This window comes from Lithobates pipiens, unplaced genomic scaffold (genome assembly GCF_037356315.1).
Source record: "Lithobates pipiens isolate NorthernLeopardFrog02 unplaced genomic scaffold, aLitPip1_a1.2 Scaffold_19, whole genome shotgun sequence".
Taxonomy (NCBI): Eukaryota; Metazoa; Chordata; class Amphibia; order Anura; family Ranidae; genus Lithobates; species Lithobates pipiens.
The window spans coordinates 481861731-481883459 of NW_027507764.1; the positions used below are offsets into that span (position 1 = coordinate 481861731).

Consider the following 21729-nt stretch of genomic DNA (forward strand, 5'->3'; position numbering starts at 1 on the left):
GTCACATGGCACCGGGAAGGTAAAATGGCTAATTGGCCCAATTTTGAGGGGACAGCATATTTACACTGTTATACAAACTGTACACTCACTACTTTACACTGTAGCAAAGTGTAATTTCTTTAGTGTTGTCAAATGAAAAGATTAAAATATTTACAAAAATGTGAGGGGTGTACTCACTTTTGTCAGATACTGTATATATGGTTGTAGCAAACTTTTCTCAAATTCATACCTTTTGCTGGTTCTGAAATAATAGCTGTTTGTTTTACCATGTCCTTTCCTGAATTGATTTCTGAAAGGGAGGGCCTGTCTTCATTATAATAACTAGGTGCAGTCAGGGCTTGCGCAAGGATGTTTGACACTCCAGGCAAAATCTAATTTTGCTGCCCCCTCTTGGCTCCGCCCCTGAACCCACTCCCTTTACATCAGTGTGACAGGAGCTGGTGTCCTGTCGGATAGTGTCCGCTGTGTACTGCGCTTGCGCAGTACGCAGGACAAGCAGATTCAGAAAATAGCCGAAGATGAACGGCGCCTGCGCCATAAATCCAGGTTTTTGCCCCACCATTCAAGTGGACATAGAGCTAGAATAGCTAGCCCTATGTCCACTTGGATGGTGGGGCTTGCACCTGGACTCACGGCGCAAGCGCCGTTCATCTTCGGAGATTTTCCAAATCTCCTTCTGCTCCGTACTGCGCAAGCGCTGAGCCTGCACAGTTCACAGCGGACACTTTTCGATGGCCGGACTGTATATGTCACAACACCGGCATGAAGCAAAAAGGAAGCTCTGGACAGCCTGGACTATAGCCTTTGTTAGTAAAAAGTCCAACAGATACAAGCCACAGCAAAAAATGGGACAAATGAGCTGACGTGTTTCACACTTAACAGTGCTTAGTCATAGACAGGAGCCGACGCTAGACAAAGCATGTGGCTGCAGTAGAGAGCACTGATCATAGAGGTGCGCAGGGGATGTTTGCTTCCATTCCATCAGGACATGTCCTCCAGTGCTGCGCTTTTATAATGACACTACAGAGCGGCTGCCTGAATAACATGCAGCAAAGGCATCCCCCTAGATGTGCACACTTTATCCCAGCAGCTCCCACTAGAGGTTATAACATTTATTACAGAGGTATTTATAATTACAGCACCGAAAACTTACATAGTGCAGAGACAGAGATTAGGGAAACCAGCGGCCGGGTGCCCTAGGCAGCAGTGCACCCTAGGCGCCTAGTGGTAGCACAGGCCCTGGGTGCAGTTACCACGTTGTCATGAGAAAAGCTGCAGTGTCTGCATCGTTTTGGAAGGAGATGAACTCTACAGTATCTCACCAAAAGGTATCTTCTATCCAAGGGATGCCAGAAATGTTACTTGTATCTCAATGCAGACCTCTGGGAAAAGCAGCAAGCTAATTATCAAGTAGAAATAGATTTATGCTGTACAAAATGTTATTTTTAGCAATTATATAAATATTTTAGCAAAAGTTATCATGACCTGGGGCTCCCACTGTAGGTGTGGTAAGGTAAAGTGTTTGTCCAAGGCAAGATGGCCATAGAAGCAAAATTATGCTGTAAGCCTTGCAACAGTCTGCACATGGCTGGAATTACACTCTTTACCCTCTAAGCCAATGGATTTGTTCCACCCCCTTCCTAACCCTGTTAAGTGACTAAGCCTTGTCAAACTAACAAGATCAGCCATAGTCACATAAAACACACCAGGGCTGGGGGTGGAGAGGCTAAAAGGAACAATTTGCCCACATCTGTGTCAGTACACCTAACAATGACAATCAGGAATGTAAAGCAAACTGTCACTCTACTGTGCTAGATCGGTTCTAGGTGTATGTAACCATAGTGGGTGAACCACAATCACACAATACAAGAGAAAAACGTCTCCAATCCCTTTTTTGGATGTCAAATTTGGACGACAAGGTCGCTGTGTCCCAATATGACATCTGAGTGCCCCCCCTAAATTCCTTACTAGGCCCTTATCCAACATGCAGCCTGGCAGGGTCAGAAGGGGAAGGGGACAGGCGTGAGGGCACCCCCCCTGAACCAATTCAGACCACATACCCTCAACATGTGGGAGTCCCCCTGGTAAAGCACCCTGTGTCCATGTTGATGAGGACAAGGGCCTCTTCTCCACAACCCTGGCCTGGTGGTTGTGTGTGCCAGAGGTGACTTATTGGAATGGATGACCCTGCCTTAGTTTATTTCAACAGTGGGGGGGAAGCAGAGTGTCTGTTGGTGGGAGCCAAGTTACAGAACAGTCTGGTGTTGGGATTTTTTATCCGTTTGGGTCAGCAGGATTTATTCATCATGACTGACAATGGATATACATCAGGGGACATTAATTTAATACCGCATACTCATTCACATGAGGGTGGGGGCCTTTAAAGGGGGCTTTCAGCTTTCAATAAGTCACCTCTCGCACCCCCAGCCCTGGATTTGGTGGATAGGGGTCTGATATGGATTGGGGGGAAAACCAGCATGCCATTTCATTTTTTTTAATTGAGTCATGGTTGTTCGGACATGGGGGCGGGTGCCAGCTCCTTAACAACCCATGAGTCATCCCGGCAGCTGACAGTAAACATCTGTTTACATCCGTTTACCTCCATTCAGGTCCTTTTAAATGGAACAGGACAGAGATTGACTCCATTTAGAAAAATGGACCCGAACAGATGCGGATGTAAACGGATAAACAATCGTTTGCCCAACAGATGGATGAAAAATGGACAGATGGAATACCCGTGTGAAAGGGGTTTTAGGGAACAGGAATTGTAATATGGGATGACCATTTCCATTTAGCCTATGAAGAGAAGTGGAGTAGGAGCACCAGGAACACCTCTATTCTCATCTTAAGGGGAGGAAACAACACTGAGTGCATAGAGTTATCCAGCCGGTTTAATTGCTGATCCTCCAACAATTGCTGTGTCTGGGGGAACACCCTAGACATTGGATCATCTCCTGTTCTGCAATTTTCTGTTAGTGCTAAAAATCGCAAATCATTTTATATATCAATGTCCGTACAAACACTAAAATTACTGTTAAAAATACTTCTATTACTCTACAGTATTAAAAAAAATTTAAATAACATATAATGACAGGGTGAATAACATGCCTCTCTTCTTCCTCTACTACACTTGCCAAGCTAGCTCTCCAGAGAAATAGGGATTGTCACTACAGTAGATGACATGGTGTCTTGTGATCTCACATCCCCAGTGACGCCTCCTGGGTACAATCCAAATACAACAACAATAGCGCCACCTGGTGACAGGCAGAAGAAAAGAAGCAAGAATGGTACACAATAGAACACTGATGCAAATATAATTAAATTGATTTTATATAAACAAAACTCAATTTAGGTTAAAAAAATAAACAAAAATATAAATCCCACTGAACAAATATATTTGTTGTGCTGTAAAGGATATAAGAAAGATGCTTCCAGTTCTAGTAGATAAACTTGTTTCTGGAGATTCTTTATGTATTCACTTTCAATAAATAAAAATGTCTCTGTATTTCTGGGAAGAGGACATGTAAAAACAATGGTGATAACAATCATGACATTTTCAGTCTTATTTTTCTTTTTTCTATGCAAGGCAAAACCAGGTACCCGCTCCCCCTCCCCCCAAAAAGTGCCAAATGTGACATCGGAGGGAGGATACAAACAAGCGGAACTTCCACTTTTGGGTGAAATTCCGCTTTAACCTACCTGATTGTTATGCCGTGTACATACGATCAAACAACCTGGTGGAAAAGTTCGGCGGACTCGAGTCCGCCAGACAATCCCCCCGTGTGTGGGCTCCGGCGGACTTTTTTTACCCAAAAGTCCGGCGGACTAAGAAAGTAGTTTTGCACCAAAATATGTTCGCCGGATTCACAGTCCGGCGGACAATACGGCCGTGTGTGTGCTAGTCTGGCGTACTTTTGAAATTAACAGACTTTTCCCGCCCGGAGAAAAGTCCACTCATTTTGAGCGCAGATCCAGGTAGCCGGGACTAGCGAAGGAAGCGTCGCTGGCCCCATCACCTGGTATGGACTTAAAGGGGAAGCCCTACGCTGAAAAAACGGCGTGCCCCCCCCCCAGGTCAATATCAGACCCTTATCCGAGCACGTAACCCAGCCGGTCAGGAAAAGGAGTGGGGACGAGCGAGCACCCCCCCCAAGCCGTACCCTGCCGTGTCCCCTCAACATGGGGGGTGCTTTGGGAAAGGGGGGGCCGCGCGGCCCCCCCACCCCAAAGCACCTTGTCCCCATGTTGATGAGGACAAAGGCCTCTTCCCAACAACCCTGGCCGTTGGTTGTCAGGGTCTGCGGGTGGGGGGCTTATCGGAATCTGTGAGTCCCCTTTAATAAGGGGGCCCCCGGATGCCGGCCCCCCACTCTATGTGAATGAGTATGGGGTACAATGTACCCCTACCCATTCACCTGTGGAAAAAATAAAAAAAACACAACATACAAGGGTTAAAATAGTTTATTGCACAGCTCCGGGGGTCTTCTTCCGTTTTCGGGGGTCTTCTCGCCGGACTCCTCCGCTATCTTCTGCTCTTTTGCTAGCTCTTTTACTAGCGGAGGAGCCCGGCTTTCTTCTTCGCCGCCACCCTTTTCTTCCAACTTTGGGGGTCTTGTCCCCCTCTTCGGGGGTCTTGTCCTTATTAAAGGGGGCTCACAGATTCCGATAAGCCCCCCTGCCCGCAGACCACGACAACCAATGGCCAGGGTTGGCGGGAAGAGGCCCTTGTCCTCATCAACATGGGGACAAGGTGCTTTGGGGTGGGGGGGGGCGTGCAAAGCACCCCCCCATGTTGAGGGCACGCGGCCTGGTACGGCTCAGGAGGGGGGGGGGCGCTCGCTCATCCCCACCCCCTTTCCTGACCAGCTGGGTTGTGTGCTCGGATAAGGGTCTTATATCGACCTGGGGGGGACCCCCACACCATTTTTTCGGTGTAGGGCTTCCCCTTTAACTCCATACCAGGTGATGGGGCCAGTGACGCTTCCTTTGCTGGTCCCGGCTACCTGGAGCCACGCTCAAAATGAGTGGACTTTCCTCCGTGTGTGTGGGCAAGTCCATTCATTTCAAAAGTACGGCGGATAATCCGGCGGAAAAGTCACGTGTGTGGGCAGGTCCACTCGTTCGGACAGTCCGACGGACTTTAAGGCGGTTTGTCCGCCAGACTAAGTCCGCCGGATAGTCTGATCGTGTGTATGCGGCATAAGTGTTTCTTCCGATAAGCCAGTTCGAAAAAAAAATCCTGGCTGTCAGATGATGAAGCTTCTTGCTAGTACTTTTATATTAGCAATTTTAACATTCACATAGCTTTGTGGACCAAAATAAAAAAAAATAACAACCTGACAGTTCCCCCCTTCCTCACATAGAACCCCCATCAGCTGCCACCAAGAGGAAGAAATGGGAGAGAAGCAGCAACTGGGCACACAGGTAAGTATTTGGGGGTCTAATTGTTATTTCCTTTATGGCAGCTGCCAAGGGGAGCGATGGACCTAACGTGCATTTTTACTTTGGTCCCCTTTTAATCTTTTACAGATGTATCGTCTAACCTGGCAACTGTCTTATCCATCGTAGACGTCAAATCTTTAGATGTCAGGGATTTTCTTAGTATGTCTAAAATAAACAAAGAAAAATATTAAAAATCCATTATGGTAACATCTTTATTACAACATATAACTTCAGGACTATTCAGAATAATGAATGTAAAGTGCTATTTTTGCTCCTAATTAAAAATTTTTACATGTCTGTAAACGGTTTTATATTAAAATCCTTGTATTACTTGTAAAAAAAAAAAAGAAAACAACTTTATTCTGCAATTAAATATTTATTACAGACTTCATCTGTCATACCCAGTGTACAAATCATGCTGTGTTTTCTAATAAACAAAAATCTTGAAGCTGCTGACATGCCTCTTTGGCAGCCTGTGTATTATGGTGTGCATTGTGTTAAGGCAGCCCAGTCACAGTGCATGGCCTACCCAGTGCTGAGACATACTTATCCAGTGCCCTGGGTGAAGAGGACAAACTGCACCCCCCTTCCCCCCAAGCACAGCTCAGGGGGCCGCACCAAAGAAAAATGGCTCCTGCAGCAAAATGGTACCAATGGTTGTGGTACGTAGCAGCGAATTAATTAGTTTTTTTGCCATGCACATTCGGTCTGCCCTGAAATATGGGGCTACCAGTGGTGAAGGAGGAAAGGCCCAAGCATCAGGGTAAAGAAATATGCCATTGCACTGGTAGTGTCAATGGAAGGAAAAATGCTCCTGTGTTGGTGGTGTCTATTGGGGGGGAGACACAGAGCTCACGGGCTGGTGGAGTCACTGGGTGGACATAATGCCCCTGTGCTGGTGGTGTCACTGGGAGGAAAAAATGCCCCTGTGCTGGTGGTGTCACTGGGGGAGGGGGTGGGGGAGACGACACAGAGCTCACAAGCTGGTGGTGTCACTGGGTGGACAAAATGCTCCTGTGCTGTTGGTGTTACTGGAAGGAAAAAATGCTCCTATGCTGGTGGTGTCACTGAAAGGAAAAAATGCCCCTGTACTGGTGGTGTCACTGGGAGGTAAGAATGCCCCTTGTGCTGGTGGAGTCACTGGGTAGACGAAATGCCCCTATGCTGGGGGTGTCACTGGGTGGACAAAATGCCCCTGTGATGGTGGAGTCACTGGGTAGACAAAATACCCCTGTGCTGGTGGAGTTACTGGGTGGACAAAATGCTCCTTTGCTGGTGTAGTCATTGAGTGGACAATATGCTCCTGTGCTGGAGGTGTCACTGGGTGGACAAAATGCCCCTGTGCTGTTGGTGTCCCTGGGTAGACAAAATGCCCCTGTGCTTGTGGAGTTACTGGGTGGACAAAATGCTCCTGTGCTGTTGTAGTCACTGTGTAGACAAAATTCCCCTGTGCTGGTGTAGTTACTGAGTGGGCAAAATGCTCCTGTGTTGGGGGTGTCATTGGGAGGAAAAAAATGCCCCTGTGCTGGGGGTGTCACTGGGAGGAAAAAATGCCCCTGTGCTGATGGTGTCACTGGGGGAGGGGAGTGGGGGAGATGACACAGAGCTCACAAGCTGGTGGTGTCACTGGGTGGACAAAATGCTCCTGTGCTGGTGGTGTCACTGGGAGGAAAAATGCCCCTGTGCTGGTGGTGTCACTGGGAGGAAAGAATGCCCCTTGTGCTGGTGGAGTCACTGGGTGGACAAATTTCCCCTGCGCTGGTGGTGTCACTGGAAGGAAACAATGCCCCTGTGCTGGTGGTGTCACTGGGTGGGGAAGGTGTCAATGTAGGTGGGGAAAAAATACTGCTGCTTAATCCAGGCAGATCTGACACACCTGTCAATCAGGCAATGGAGAACAAATCAAGGGCAAGTTCCCAGTATTGCTGATAAAGAGGATGCAGCTAGCTATGGAGACCCCCATACCCCACAGGAAAACATTGTTCTCGAGTCAGTTGCCCTCCTCACTTGTTCCTACCCTGGGTCTACAAATGCACACTCATGTACTTATGCTCTTACATTGACCTTTTTTGTAAAGATCCACAATTTTCAGTTACACCATCACAGAAATAGAAATCTTCAATGAATAAATCAGTTTCTCCTCATGGCCCAAATCCCATCTACCATATCATCTCTTCTAGAACAAACCCCCCAAATCCCCCCTCCTAGCACAAATCTTCTTTCCTCACCCCCCTCCCAACACAGATACCCCTAAATCACCACTCCTAGCATACCCCCCAAAATGTCCCCTCCTAGAAAAATTATTACCCCCTGCTGCCCCTCAAATTAATATTAATAACAAATAAATTCACCCTCCTCCCAGGACAAATGCTGAACTCCCACCCCACCCCCCTCCCAGCCAACACAGATCTCCTTCCCCCAATCTCCTCACAGTGCCCTCCCACTTCACATGATACCACAGTTCCCAGGCAGCCGCCCCTCCTGCCCACCTCTTGTTCCAGCCCTGGGCAGCACTGCTGAGGAGGCACTGATGAGGAGGACTGATGGACACTGATTCGCAGCACTGATGAGCACCGTTGGGGCTGCACTGATAATCAGGACAGTATTCCCAGTGCCCATCAGTGCTGCCCATCAGTGCAGCCTATCAGTGCCCATCAGTGCAGCCTTATCAGAACATCAGTGAAGGAGAAAAATTACCTATTTGCAAAATTTTATAACAGAAACTAAGAAAAACTTTTTTTTTTTAAATGTTGGGTCTTTTTTCATTTGTTTAGCAAAAGATAAAAAAAAAGTGAAACATTATAAAAAAAAATCCATATGAGTACAGTGTAGCATGGCCGCGAAATTGTCATTCAAAGTGTGAGAGTGCTGAAAGCTGAAAATTGGCCTGGGCAGGAAGGGGTATAAGTGTCCTGTAGGTAAGTGATTCAAAATGCACTGGAAAGCCTCTGGTGTGGATCAGCCCTAAATGAATTGTATGTGTATAATCCTAAGTACTTTAGGTGTACATTTCACCGCAATTTTGTGGCTGCGATTTTAGGGAATGCTTGTGTAAACTTCAGGACTATGGACCTCAACTCACATCAAAGTCAGACCAAAGTAGAAGTCACACATACAGTATCTCACAATATTGAGTACACCCCTCACATTTTTGGAAATATTTTATTATATCTTTTCAAGTGACAACACTGAAGAAATGTCACTTTGCTACAATGTAAAGTAGTGAGTGTACAGCTTGTATAAATAACAGTGTAAATTTGCTGTCCCCTCAAAATAACTCCACACACAGCCATTAATGTCTAAACCGCTGGCAACAAAAATGAGTACACCCCTAAGTGAAAATGTCCAAATTGGGCCCAAAGTGTCAATATTTTGTGTGGCCATCATTATTTTCCAGCACTGCCTCAACCCTCTTGGGCATGGAGTTCACCAGAGCTTCACAGGTTGCCACTAAAGTCCTCTTCCACTCCTCCATGATGACATCACAGAGCTGGTGGATGTTAGAGATCTTGTGCTCCTCCACCTTCCGTTTGAGGATGCCCCACCAATACTCAATAGGGTTTAGGTCTGGAGACATGCTTGGCCAGTCAATCACCTTTACCTTTAGCTTCTTTAGCAAGGCAGTGGTTGTCTTGGAGGTGTATTTGGGGTCCTTCTCATGTTGAAATATGGCCATGCGGCCCAGTCTCTGAAGGGAGGGAATCATGCTCTGCTTCAGTATGTCACAGTACATGTTGGCATTTATGGTTCCTTCAATGAATTGTAGCTTCCCAGTGCCGACAGCACTCATGCAGCCCCAGACCATGACACTCCCACCACCATGCTTGACTGTAGGCAAGACACACTTGTCTTTGTACTCCTCACCTTGTTGCCACGACACACACTTGACACCATCGGAACCAAATAAGTTTATCTTGGTCTCATCAGACCACAGGACATGCTTCCAGTAATCCATTTCCTTAGTCTGCTTGTCTTAAACAAACTGTGGGCTTTCTTGTGCATCATCTTTAGAAGAGGCTTCCTTCTGGGACGACGGGCATGCAGACCAATCTGATGCAGTGTGTGGCGTATGGTCTGAGCACTGACAGGCTGACCCCCCCCCCCCCCACCCCTTCAACCTCTGCAGCAATGCTGGCAGCACTCATATGTCTATTTCCCAAAGACAACCTCTGGATATGACGCTGAGCACGTGCACTCAACTTCTTTGGTTGACCATGGCAAGTCTTATTCTGAGTGGAACCTGTCCTGTTAAACCGCTGTATGGTCTTGGCCACCGTGCTGTAGCTCAGTTTCAGGGTCTTGGCAATCTTCTTATAACCTAGGCCATCTTTATGTAGAGCAACAATTCTTTTTTGAGATCCTCAGAGAGTTCTTTGCCATGAGGTGCCATATTGAACTTCCAGTGACCAGTATTTAACACACCAAATTTAACACACCTGCTCCCCATTCACACCTGAGACCTTGTAACACTGAGTCACATGACACCGGGGAGGGAAAATGGCTAATTGGGCCCAATTTGGACATTTTCACTTAGGGGTGCACTCACTTTTGTTGCCAGCGGTTTAGACACTAATGGCTGGGTGTTGAGTTATTTTGAGGAGACAGAACATTTACACTGTTATACAAGCTGTACATTCACTACATTACATTGTAGCAAAGTGTAATTTCTTCACTGTTGTCACATGAAAAGATATAATAAAACATTTACAAAAATGTGAGGGGTGTAGTCACTTTTGTGAGATACTGTATATGAATGGTACTCATGGGAAATCATGGGGTACAACTTGCCATGTGACAATGCAGTCCCAAGTCACAGGACAAGTCGCACAAGTGTGAAAGGGGCCTCACAGGGGCGTGTACTAAAGCATACACCCCTGAGAGGCCGTGTTTACCCTAGTGGGTGTGTATAGGTGTTCCATGCATCCCCATGGAGACAGTCCTATTCATGTCAATTGGGGCGCATTGGCATGGGCTGCACAGCCACAGCTCCAATACTGACAGCGTGGGTGTGAACACACACTATTTGAGTATGGGGACATGCACCCACATGGATGTCAGTTTGGGATCAATGGCTGTGTCAGTGCAATGGGACTGTCTGCATGCGGATGCCCAGAACACCTGTGAAGATATACACCAGATATATACCTCCCAACAATTTTAGATGGGAATGAGGGACACCTACTAGCAAACGTACATAGTCATAGGACATGCCCCCTGTCACACCCCCTTAAAGGAAAATTAACCGAAGAAAATGTTAAATAAATCCACAAGTGCTTTTTATTTACCGCTACTATTCCTTTATATTGGCTTTTAAAATTTACAAATGCAGCAATTTATAATTTGGATGAAAGTTTTAGCACTGGGAAACACTTTTTGAAAGATAAAAAGTGCATTTTATATACAACTCCAAAGATCAGAACAAAATGAGGGACAAATGAGGAGGAAAGAGGGACAGAGGGACAATTCTCCAAATCAAGAACTGTCCCTCGAAATTAGGGACAGTTGGGAGCTATGCAGATTGCACGGCACATTTTCACTGGCAAGTTGTACACTTACAGAGCACTTGAAGCACAAGTTCTAGTTAACGCTTTTCCAATTTGTAGCAAAGTTGCATGGCAATTTTTTAGCAAGAGCAAAGTTGCAGTATTGAGTATACAGCAAGAGCTCTGCAAGGCTACAGCATGAAAATTCAGCCACAGTGCCCCTTGGGGTATCGCACAACATAACTGAACCAGAACTTGCAGCAGACTTGCAGAAAGTTTGCAAAGAAAGTTGATCTGGAGTCATGAAATGCGGATTTGCTGCAATTGTGCAACAAACTTGTGAAGAATGGCAAGTCCAGCAATAGCTTAGCCAGTCATTTTCAAACTTGAAGCACAATTGTTTGTTATCTGGGGCAGTACATGATGCCCCCCCCCCCCCCCATGGGTGTACACTTCAGTATGCACTGTGTGAATGAGGATAACACTCAGCATTCCATTCAGGAAATACACATCCCTGTGACAGTGTGTACAATGACACATGCACACATTACAAAGCCTGCCCCTCATTGTCTCTGGTCAGGCAGACAGCCAGGCAACTAGTATTTCCATGAGGGGAGTCCATCACCTCCCCTCAGCTGAGGTGTACACCCGCTGATTCTCTACTTGTTTTATCTTCATTCAGCTGTGAGCCCATCACTGTCATCTCACTCACCCGACATTCTGCCTCCCAGCACTCGCAATAGCTTCTGCTATCACCATGACAACAGTACACAGAGCTCTCCCTACACGAGCACCAGGCAGAGGGCGGAGTCTGAGGCTTTAGTAGCCATTTTGGAAATGGGCAATCTTAACAAATAGCGAGGATGTTTCTGACAGTGAGGGGAAGTGAATTCACATATTTATTAGCATCTTTGCACTTCATATTATTCTGTTAAATACACCTCATAGGGGCGCCTTGTAAAAACAGAGCAGATGTTGTAAAAATGTGGAGCTTTGTTGAACTTGTCCTCGTTCAGGAGCCATTTTTGTGGAGTGTGTGTGTGTGAGGGCTGGGATCCCCCATGCCAAATAGATATAAAAATCTTTATTTTTTGCTAGAAAAGTACTTAGAACCCCCAAACATTATATATTCTATTTTAGCAGAGACCCTAGAGCAGGGGGGTCTTCAAGCTACTGCCCTCCAGTTGTTCAGGAACTACAAGTCCCATCATGCCTAGTCACGTCTGTGAATGTCAGAGTTTTACAATGCATAGTTGCCAACTGTCCCAAATTTCCCAGGACATTCCCGGGATTAGGACCCTTGTCCCGATTTAATTTTGTCCCAGGAAATTCGGTTATTCACAACTTTTCACAGCCGGCCGCCATTTTGAAGAAGACCAGAAGGCATGGCTATTTTTCACAATAGAGATGCTGCGGCGCCACCCAGCCCCGCCTTGCTGCCAGCGTCTGTGAACTGTAATGGAAAGGGGCAGAAGGTGGGTGGCGCCGCAGCTCAATCTCTTTCCGTGCGGCAACGACGGTCTGGATGTCGGGGGCCAGTCTGGATGTCGGGAGCCAGTCTGGATGTCAGAGGGGGCAGTCTGGATGTCGGGGGCCAGTCTGGATGTCAGAGGAGGCAGTTGGGATGTCAGAGGGGGCAGTCTGGATGTTGGGGCCAGTCTGGATGTTGGGACCAGTCTGGATGTCGGGGGGCAGTCTGGATGTCAGAGGGGCCAGTCTGGATGTCGGGGGCCAGTCTGGATGTCAGAGGGGGCAGTCTGGATGTCAGAGGGGGCTAGTCTGGATGTCAGAGGGGGACAGTCTGGATGTCAGAGGGGGCAGTCTGGATGTTGGGGGCCTGTCTGGATGTCAGAGGGGGGCTAGTCTGGATGTCAGGGCAGTCTAGATGTCGGGGGGCCAGTCTGGGTGTTGGGGGCAGTCTGGATGTCAGAGGGGGGGCCAGTTTAGATGTCAGAGGGGGGGCCAGTCTAGATGTCAGAGGGGGACCAGTCTGGATGTCGGGGGGCAGTCTGGATGTCAGAGGGGGGGGCCAGTCTGGATGTCAGAGGGGGGCCAGTCTGGATGTCAGAGGGGGGCCAGTGTGGATGTCAGAGGGGGGCCAGTCTGCATGTCAGAGGGGGCAGTCTGGATGTCAGAGGGGGGCCAGTCTGGATGTCAGAGGGGGCAGTCTGGATGTCAGGGGGGGCAGTCTGGATGTCAGAGGGGCACCAGATGTACGGAGGACCAATGGGGACACCAGATGTATGGAGGACTGATGGGGACACCAGATGTTAGGAGGACTGATGGGGACACCAGATGTAAGGAGGACTGATGGGGACACCAGATGTAAGGAGGACTGTTGGGGACACCAGATGTAAGGAGAGGCTCCGCTGATAGAGACACAGATGTGAGGAAGGCTGCTCTGATGGGGCACCTGATGTAAGGAGGGACTCTGCTGGGGGCACCTGATGGCATCTGGTGGCAGGCAACGTGGCTAGTGACACACTCATGGCTCCCACTGATTCTGCATTATGGTGAGTGTAATGATGTAATAATAGAAATAATGCACTTCAATCATCCTGACACCATAACAATCATAGTGCCAGGATGATTGAAGCGCTACCACCAGGTATTTGGAGTATCTTTATCTGCTGATTGTCAAACTCTGGAAAACACATATTGCTATTGTAGTGTAGGATCTGGGGCTGCTGTCCCTCCACCCCCCCTTTCCCTCTCCATCCTGCATTCATCTTAGACTCTAACCATACCCCTTTGAGCCACGACCATGTAAGCCACTATTTTACGTAAACCATGCCCATATTTCGTGCCACATTTTCCCCTTTTCCTGTGCCACGCCTATAACCACATGCCCCGCCCCCTAATTATAATACAATTCCGCCTACAGCCAAAAAAGTGTCCCGGAATTTTTTTTTACAATGTTGGCAACTATAACAATGCCTCAGGGGATGCGTAGTTCCACAACAGCTGGATGGCTGTAGTTTGAAGCTTATGTCACACTGTATTTGCGCAGCGGTCTTTCAAACGCAATTGTTTTGGGGAAGAAATACACTTTAATGAATAAAACAAAACAATAAAGTAAGCCCAATTTTTTTATATGTTGTGAAAGATGATGTTACACCGCGTAAATAGATACCTAACATGTCACACGTTAAAATTACACACGCTTGTGGAATAGCAACAAACGTCAGCACTTAAAAATCTCCTTCGGCGACGCTTTAAATTTTTTTGCAGGTTACCTGTTTAGAGTTACAGAGGAGGTATTGCACTAGAATTATTGCTTTTACTCTAACGATCACGGTAATACCTCACATGTGTGGTTTGAACACCGTTTACTTATGTGGGTGCGACTTACGTATACGTTCGGTTCTGCGTGCAAGCAAACAAGGGATGGGGCAGGTTACCTGTTTAGAGTTAGGCCGCGTACACACGGGCGGACTGTCTGCCCAACTTAGTCCGCCGAAACACATTTGAGCGGACAGTCCGCTCGTGTGTGGGCTTCAGCGGACTTTTTCAGCGGACAGTCTGACGAACAAAGTCTTACGGAATTTCCGTAAGATTGTCCGTCCAAACTTGGTTTGGGCGGACAGTCCGCCCGTGTGTGTGCCAGTCCGCTGTACTTTCGAAATGAGCGGACTTTTCCCGCCCGGAGAAAAGTCCGCTCATTTCGAGCGGGTATCCAGGTAGGCGGAGCGCGCGACGGAGACATCGCGGGCCCCGCCACCTGGTATGGACTTAAAGGGGAACCCCAACGCCGAAAAAAATCGGCGTGGGGGTGCCCCCCAAGGCCACAACAGACCCTTGTCCGAGCACGCTACCCGGTCGGCCAGGAAAGGGGGCGAGCGAGCGCCCCCCCCCCCTCCTGAGCCGTACCAGGCCGCGTGCCCTCAACATGGGGGGTGCCTTGGGGAAGGGGGGGCCGCGCGGCCCCCCCACCCCAAAGCACCTTGTCCCCATGTTGATGAGGACAAGGGCCTCTTCCCGGCAGAAGAACCGAAGAGGGGGACAAGACCACTGAAGTCGGGAGAAGAGGCCGGCGGCGGGGAGGAAGAAAGCCGGACTCCTCCGCTAGCAAAAGAGCTACAAGAAGATAGCGGAGGAGTCCGGCGCGAAGACCCCCGAAGACGGAAGACCCCCGGAGCTGTGCAATAAAATATTTTATCTCGTGTGTTGTGTTTTTTTTGGTACTTTTATTTTACAGGTGAATGGGTAGGGGTACATTGTACCCCATACTCATTCACATAGGGTGGGGGGCCGGTATCCGGGGGCCCCCTTATTAAAGGGGGCTTCCGGATTCCGATAAGCCCCCCGCCTGCAGACCCCGAAACCAACGGCCAGGGTTGTCGGGAAGAGGCCCTTGTCCTCATCAACATGGGGACAAGGTGCTTTGGGGTGGGGGGGGCGCGCGGCCCCCCCTTCCCCAAGGCACCCCTCATGTTGAGGGCACGCGGCCTGGTACGGCTCAGGAGGGGGGGCGCTCGCTCGCCCCCCTTTCCTGGCCGGCCGGGTAGCGTGCTCGGACAAGGGTCTGTTGTGGACTTGGGGGGCACCCCCACGCCGATTTTTTTCGGCGTTGGGGTTCCCCTTTAAGTCCATACCAGGCGGCGGGGCCAGCGACGTCTCCTTCGCGGGCCCTGCCTACCTGGAGACGCGCTCGAAATGAGCGGACTTTCCTCCGGGTGTGTGGGCGAGTCCGTTCATTTCAAAAGTAGAGCGGATTGTCTGGCGGACTTAGTCCGCCGTATTAGTCCGCTCAAAAAGTGCCGTGTGTGGGCAAGTCCGTTCATTCAAAAGTTTGGACGGACTGTCTGTCGGATTGTCTGACGAACTTAGTTGGGTAGACAATCCGCCCGTGTGTATGCGGCCTTACAGAGAAGGTCTTGCGCTGGAATTACTGCTCTTTATTTTTACACTTTTGTCTTTTTTTTATCACTTTTATTCCTATTACAAGGAATGTAAACATCCCTTGTAATAGAGATAAGCATGACAGGCCCTTTTTATTGAGAGGTCTTGGGGCAAAAAGACCCTAAATCTTTTGCTTACCTTTAAAAGCCAAAAAAATAAAATGCCATTTTAACGTTAAGAATAAAAAATCCTGTCTATCTGCCGAGTACTGGAAGTGACTCTGGCCCCCCAAGGGCATAGAGCCAAGTGGCAGCTATCTTGCTCTCACTCGGTTTCCTGCCTAGCCATGAGCCGCACCGAATCGGACCTCTCCCTCCGCCTATAATAGTGACCCCTTGGCGAATCTGTCACTGGGATCACTTTTATCTTAAAGCTGACTGCCTAATGGAAAAAAAAAAAAAAAAAACAGGGTTATGGCAGCTAGCTGCTGCCATAACCTCAGTATTTAACCACTTGCTTACTGGGCACTTAAACCCCCCTCAGTCCCAGACCAATTTTCAGCTTTCAGCGCTGATGCACTTTGAATGACAATTGCGCGGGCATACAACACTGTACCCAAACGAAATTTTTATCATTTTTTTCCCACAAATAGAGCTTTCTTTTGGTGGTATTTAATCACAGCTGGGAGTTTTATTTTTTGCTAAACAAACAAAAAAAGATGCAAAAAAAAAAAATCATGTTTAATATTTTGATATAAAATTTTGCAAACAGGTAATTTTTCTCCTTCATTGAAGTGCGCTGATGAGGCGGCACTGATAGGCTGCACTGCTGGTCACTGATGGGCTGCATTGGTGGGCACTGATAGGCTGCATTGGTGGGCACTGATAGGCTGCACTGGTGGGCACTGATAGGCATAGTTAAGGCGGCACTAATAGGCACAGATAAGGCGGCAACGATGGGCACAGATAAGGCGGCACTGATGGGCAAAGATGGGCACGGATGGGTGGCACGGATGGGCACTGATAGGTACCACTGATAGATGGGACTGATGGGCACTAATAGGTGGCACTGATAGGTGGCTCTGATAGGTGGCACTGCTGGGCACTGATGGGCGGCACTGCTGGGCACTGGTAGATGACACTGATGGGCACGGGTATGTGGCACTGGGGTGCAGCACCTTTGTTGAGGCAGATTGTGGGCACTGCTGGGTGGCACTGTGGGCACTGCTGGGTGGCACTATGGGCACTGCTGGGTGGCACTGACGGGGGCACTAATTTTTTATTATGTATAGTTATGAGGGGGCAGGTGGGCACTGGCAGGGGGCAGGTGGGCACTGGCAGGGCTGGCCGTGATTGGGACTGATGTCCCGATCACGGCTGCCGGTGATCGGCTTTTTTTTTTTCTCCTCGCGCTGTCAGCACGAGGAGGAATAATAGCCGATTACCGGCTCTGTTATATCACAGAGCGCGCCGCGCCCCTCAGGGAGCGTGCTGCGCCCCTCAGGGAGCGCGCAGGCCGCTCGTGCACGTAGTCCCGGAAAAGGAGATCCGCGCTGTAGCCGTCATTCGGCTATAGCGCGGGTCTCAAGTGGTTAACTTCAAAGTAATTATTATTATTATATTATTATTATTATACAGGTTTCATATAGCGCCAACAGTTTGCACAGCGCTTTACAACATGAGGGCAGACATTACATTTACATTACAATTTGGCACAAGAAGAATCAGAGGGCCCTGCTCGTTAGAGCTTACAATCTAAAAGTGACGTACATTTACAGTTAGGCGTTCGGCAAGGAGAGTTCAACAGAGCCCGAGTGGAAAAGTGAGTCATGGGGCTTGTTCACACATGTATTGCCAAGGGGGCGGTAAAACCAAGTAGTTGAGCTCTAGTTTTACTGCCCATCTGAACAGTGACATGCAGCCACACATGGCTGTATGCATTCTGGGGCTGTGATGCTGTGCTTCACAGACACAGCCAGAATTATACAGCATGTTACCTTTTGCCACTGAATGGGACTAATGCATGTCTATAAGGCTGCCCCTCAATCACGTGTAGTGCATGCAATTGCGGTACGCTAATTTAAAAGGTTAAATTAAACGGTGAGGAGGTGACATATTGTCTTTTTACCACTTATCAAACGCCTCTGAAAAGCGATCTGAGGAGAGACATCTGGGGTCATTAAAGAGAAACTGTTGGCAAAAATGCATCACAGAAGTTTTTTTTTTTTTTAATAAAAAAAGTTTAGTAAAAAAAAAAGACAATTCCAAAAAAGTATAAAAAATTAAAATTCCACCCAAACACTCAATTTTTTTTCCCCTACCCCCTATAGCGTTAGAAATAGCGCCTGCAATCCGCCCTAAAGAAGCTGCACCATTGTGTGCAGTGTGAAAGCCCTGAGGGCTTTCACACTACAGCGGTGCGCTGGCAGGACGTCAGAAAAAAGTCCTGCCAGCAGCTTCTTTGGAGCGGTGAAGGAGCGGTGTGTTTACCGCTCCTCCACCGCTGCTCCCCATTGAAATCAATGGGGCAGCGCTGTAATGGCGCCAGCAAAACGCCTCTATTGGGGAGTATTGCCGGCGGTTTTAACTCTTTCACGGCCGCTAGCGGGGGTAAAAGCGCCCCGCTAGCGGCTGAAATGCGATGCAAATCCGCCGCAAATCCGGCGGTAAAACACCGCTAAAAATAGCAGTGTTTTACCGTCGACGCTATCAGCGGTGTGGTGTGAAAGGGCTCTTAAGTGTCCTTATTTTAAAAGTCGGCAGCTGCAGCATTTGTAGTTGCTGACTTTGAATTTTCTTTTTTTTTTCAGGCAGAACTCCGCTTTAAGTAATTGCATATGAATACAGGCATAACCCACTTTTAAGTACACAATGAGGTTTATTTACTAAAGCTGGAAAGTGCAAAATCAGGCTCACTTCTGCTTAGGAACCAATGAGCTTCCAGGTTTTATTACCAAAGCTTAACTGAACAACCTGAGGTTAGAAGCTCATTGGTTTCTATGCAGAAGTCAGCCTGATTTTGCACTTTCCAGCTTTAGTAAATAAACCCCATTGTGTACTTAAAAGTGGGGTATGCCTGTAAACAATCTTTCTTGGAGACAGTTGTACATTTTTATTGTTATCTGTTTCTGCAAGGTTCCCTCTAGTGGTGGTTAGTGGAACTACATTCAATTAAGAAATCCCATTTCTGCTAGGCATTGTCTACTGGCAGTTGACTTATCACTTGGGAGCTTTTTCATTGTCATGAAATTGCTATTGTTTCACATGGATCAGTTTGATGACACTTACTTCAGTTTAGCCTAAAAACATAATTGAAATTATGGGGAAATTCAACAAAGTCAGGTGATGTGATTTTGTTTGGTTTTAATGGAGTTTTACAAATAGGGCCTATAAAATGTTAAAGCGGAGGTCCACCCTAAAGTGGACCTTCCGCTCATCGGAACCCTCCCCCCCTCCGGCGCCACAATTGGCACCTTTCAGGGGGGAGGGGGGTGCAGGTACCTGTACAGTACAGGTATCTGCACCCACTTCCGGGATAGCTCTCTGCGGAAAGGGGCGTATGTTACGCCCCTTTCCGAAAGTCCCCCGCTGCCTGCTGGGAAACACACAGATCCCAGAGGCAGCGGGTCCATCCTTATTGCGCAGCGCGACTCGCGCATGCGCAGTAGGGAACCGGGAAATGAAGCCGAAAGGCTCCACTTCCTGATTCCCATACCCAAGATGGCGGCGGCAGCACCCGAGAGACGATCGAGAGATCAGCTTCCGGTGCCGACATCGCGGGCGCACTGGACAGGTAAGTGTCACTATTTTAAAAGTCAGCAGCTGCAGTATTTGTAGCTGCTGGCTTTTAAAAAAAAAAAAAACGTGGACTCCCGGCGGACTCCCGCTTTAATTATACATAGGTTTAGAAAGTGGACAGTATGTGATACTACAGTGAGGGAAAAAAGTATTTGATCCCCTGCTGATTTTGTATGAATAACAACATAAATATCCAGAAAAAGGCATTTATAAAAAGTTATAAATTGATTTGCATTTTAAAGAGTGAAATAAGTATCTGATCCCCTATCAATCAGCAATAAGTATTTGATCTCCTATCTTCTATACAAGTGTAGCACTAACCCCCGAAGGAGCTGCTGGTTTTATTTGGGCTTACCGTTACCTCACCTGCTCGCCTCTCTGTCACAGGGGTCCCGTTGGAAAGTAGCCCAAATGATGTTGAATCCGAAACGTAGTCCTTTTTTTTAACATTTATTCAGGATAAACACAAAAGTCCTTTAATAGAGGGTCAGAGGATAAAGGGGAAGTTCAGGTACCTAGTAATTGCAGATTAGAGGTATTGGTCAGATCTAGAGGACGAACAGCTCCACAGACTGGATCCAGCAACCACTGGATAGGCCCCTCTCACTTGACCTAGCAGCCAATGAGATGCTCAACACTGTGGCAGATGTCTCTGCCACAGACTTGTCAATTAAACTAAGAAATCTTGAGAGTTTAGAAGAACTACCATACAGTACCAGTTTATTTCAGCCGACTCGGCAATACTGTATGGGTGTTGATCCGGGTTGCGTCCTCTGAGTCTCCAGGCTCCTCCAGAGACACCAGCCTTGCGCTCAGTCCTCTACTAGAAAAATCTTCCCCTGGATCCTCCAGTTTTCTTGGCTTCTCCCCGCAGGCGAGACAGCACAGGACCACTCCTGGATCAGTAGGCCCAAAGACTTTTCTGGGCCTACCCGAGGCGCAGGACCATGCGACACAGACCCCAGGCCAGGAGGGCCATAAGGTCGGGATAGCGGAAAATAACCACCAATATGGCGTCAGTACCTTAAATACCCTCTCCCAGAATGCAGAGCAGGGAAGACATTCCCTCTGAGCTATTTCCGAGCAAGAGGTAGTATTCAATACATCCAAAAACATAGAAAAAAGCTGCGCATAAAATTAAACTAAAATAATACAGTGACAAAAAATAAACAGTGAATTGCACCACTTGATCATCATAATGAACATTAAATCATAACGATAAATATATATATAATACGTGATGACTAACCAATCTCCATATGAGGAGGATGGTAAGAAAAAAATATATATGACTAAATAAAAAAGTCCAGTGAATTAAGTGAAAGTGATGACATAAAACCGGGAAAAAAAATTACCGGAAGGCAAGATATAGAGCCTGTAGTATTAGATCAGCATCCAGACATCAGATCGAAAATGGCAGGAATCAGCTGTGACTACACTCAGGGCAAGTCAGGTGATCCAAACTCAAAAGGCAGACCAGCAAGCAACGATCACGGTATATGACATGTGTAAATTAGTCCAGGGGTTCTATTCAAGACATTTTCACAGATGTCTCCTTTCTCAACATGTTTCACACATCCAACTTCATCAGAAGAAAAAGATGAAGAAAATTAAAACTTCAGTTCTGGGTATTCACATACAGTTTTTTCTCATGCCTGGGATAGATCCAGTTCTCCTCCTTAATGATAATCCAGGTGTCCCACCAGCCGTGGGGTCTGACTCTTAGCCATGCATTGTCTTTTCCTATGCACACACATCCCAGTATTTAAGCACTCTCATACTGCAGCTCCAGGATGGAAAAGACAATGCATGGCTAATAGTCAGACCCCATCATCACTTTCACTTAATTCACTGGACTTTTTTTATTTAGTGATATATATTTTTTTCTTACCATACCTCCTCATTTGGGGATTGGTTAGACATCACGTATTATATATATATTTATCGTTATGATTTAATGTTCATTATGATGATCAATTGGTGCAATTCACTGTTTATTTTTGTCACTGTATCATTTTAGTTTAATTTTATGTGCTGCTTTTTTCTATGTTTATGGTCACGGTGTTTGTATATATCTTACAAATTTGAGCTGCAGCTATATATTTTCTTGATTTAATTCACCAATTCACTATTTAGTTTTTAGCGCGGTATTTTACCCCTTTTTT

General features: G+C 47.4%; 1 protein-coding gene across 2 annotated transcripts in view; it reads right to left on the reverse strand.

Annotated features, from left to right (window-relative positions):
• Nucleotides 1-11705, reverse strand: part of LOC143997346 (uncharacterized) — a 159992-nt gene extending 148287 nt beyond the window's left edge. The window contains exons 1-3 of one of the 2 annotated variants that reach the window (XM_077492926.1): nucleotides 11638-11705; nucleotides 5544-5607; nucleotides 3418-3508 (exon numbers count right to left, since the gene is read on the reverse strand). In XM_077492926.1, coding sequence (XP_077349052.1) covers nucleotides 3418-3508; nucleotides 5544-5607; nucleotides 11638-11644 — 162 coding nt within the window. In that variant the 5' untranslated portion in view covers nucleotides 11645-11705. The remainder of the gene's footprint in view (nucleotides 1-3417; nucleotides 3509-5543; nucleotides 5608-11637) is intronic. The other variant, XM_077492927.1, reaches the window with a different exon arrangement.
• Nucleotides 11706-21729: the final 10024 nt, after the last annotated feature.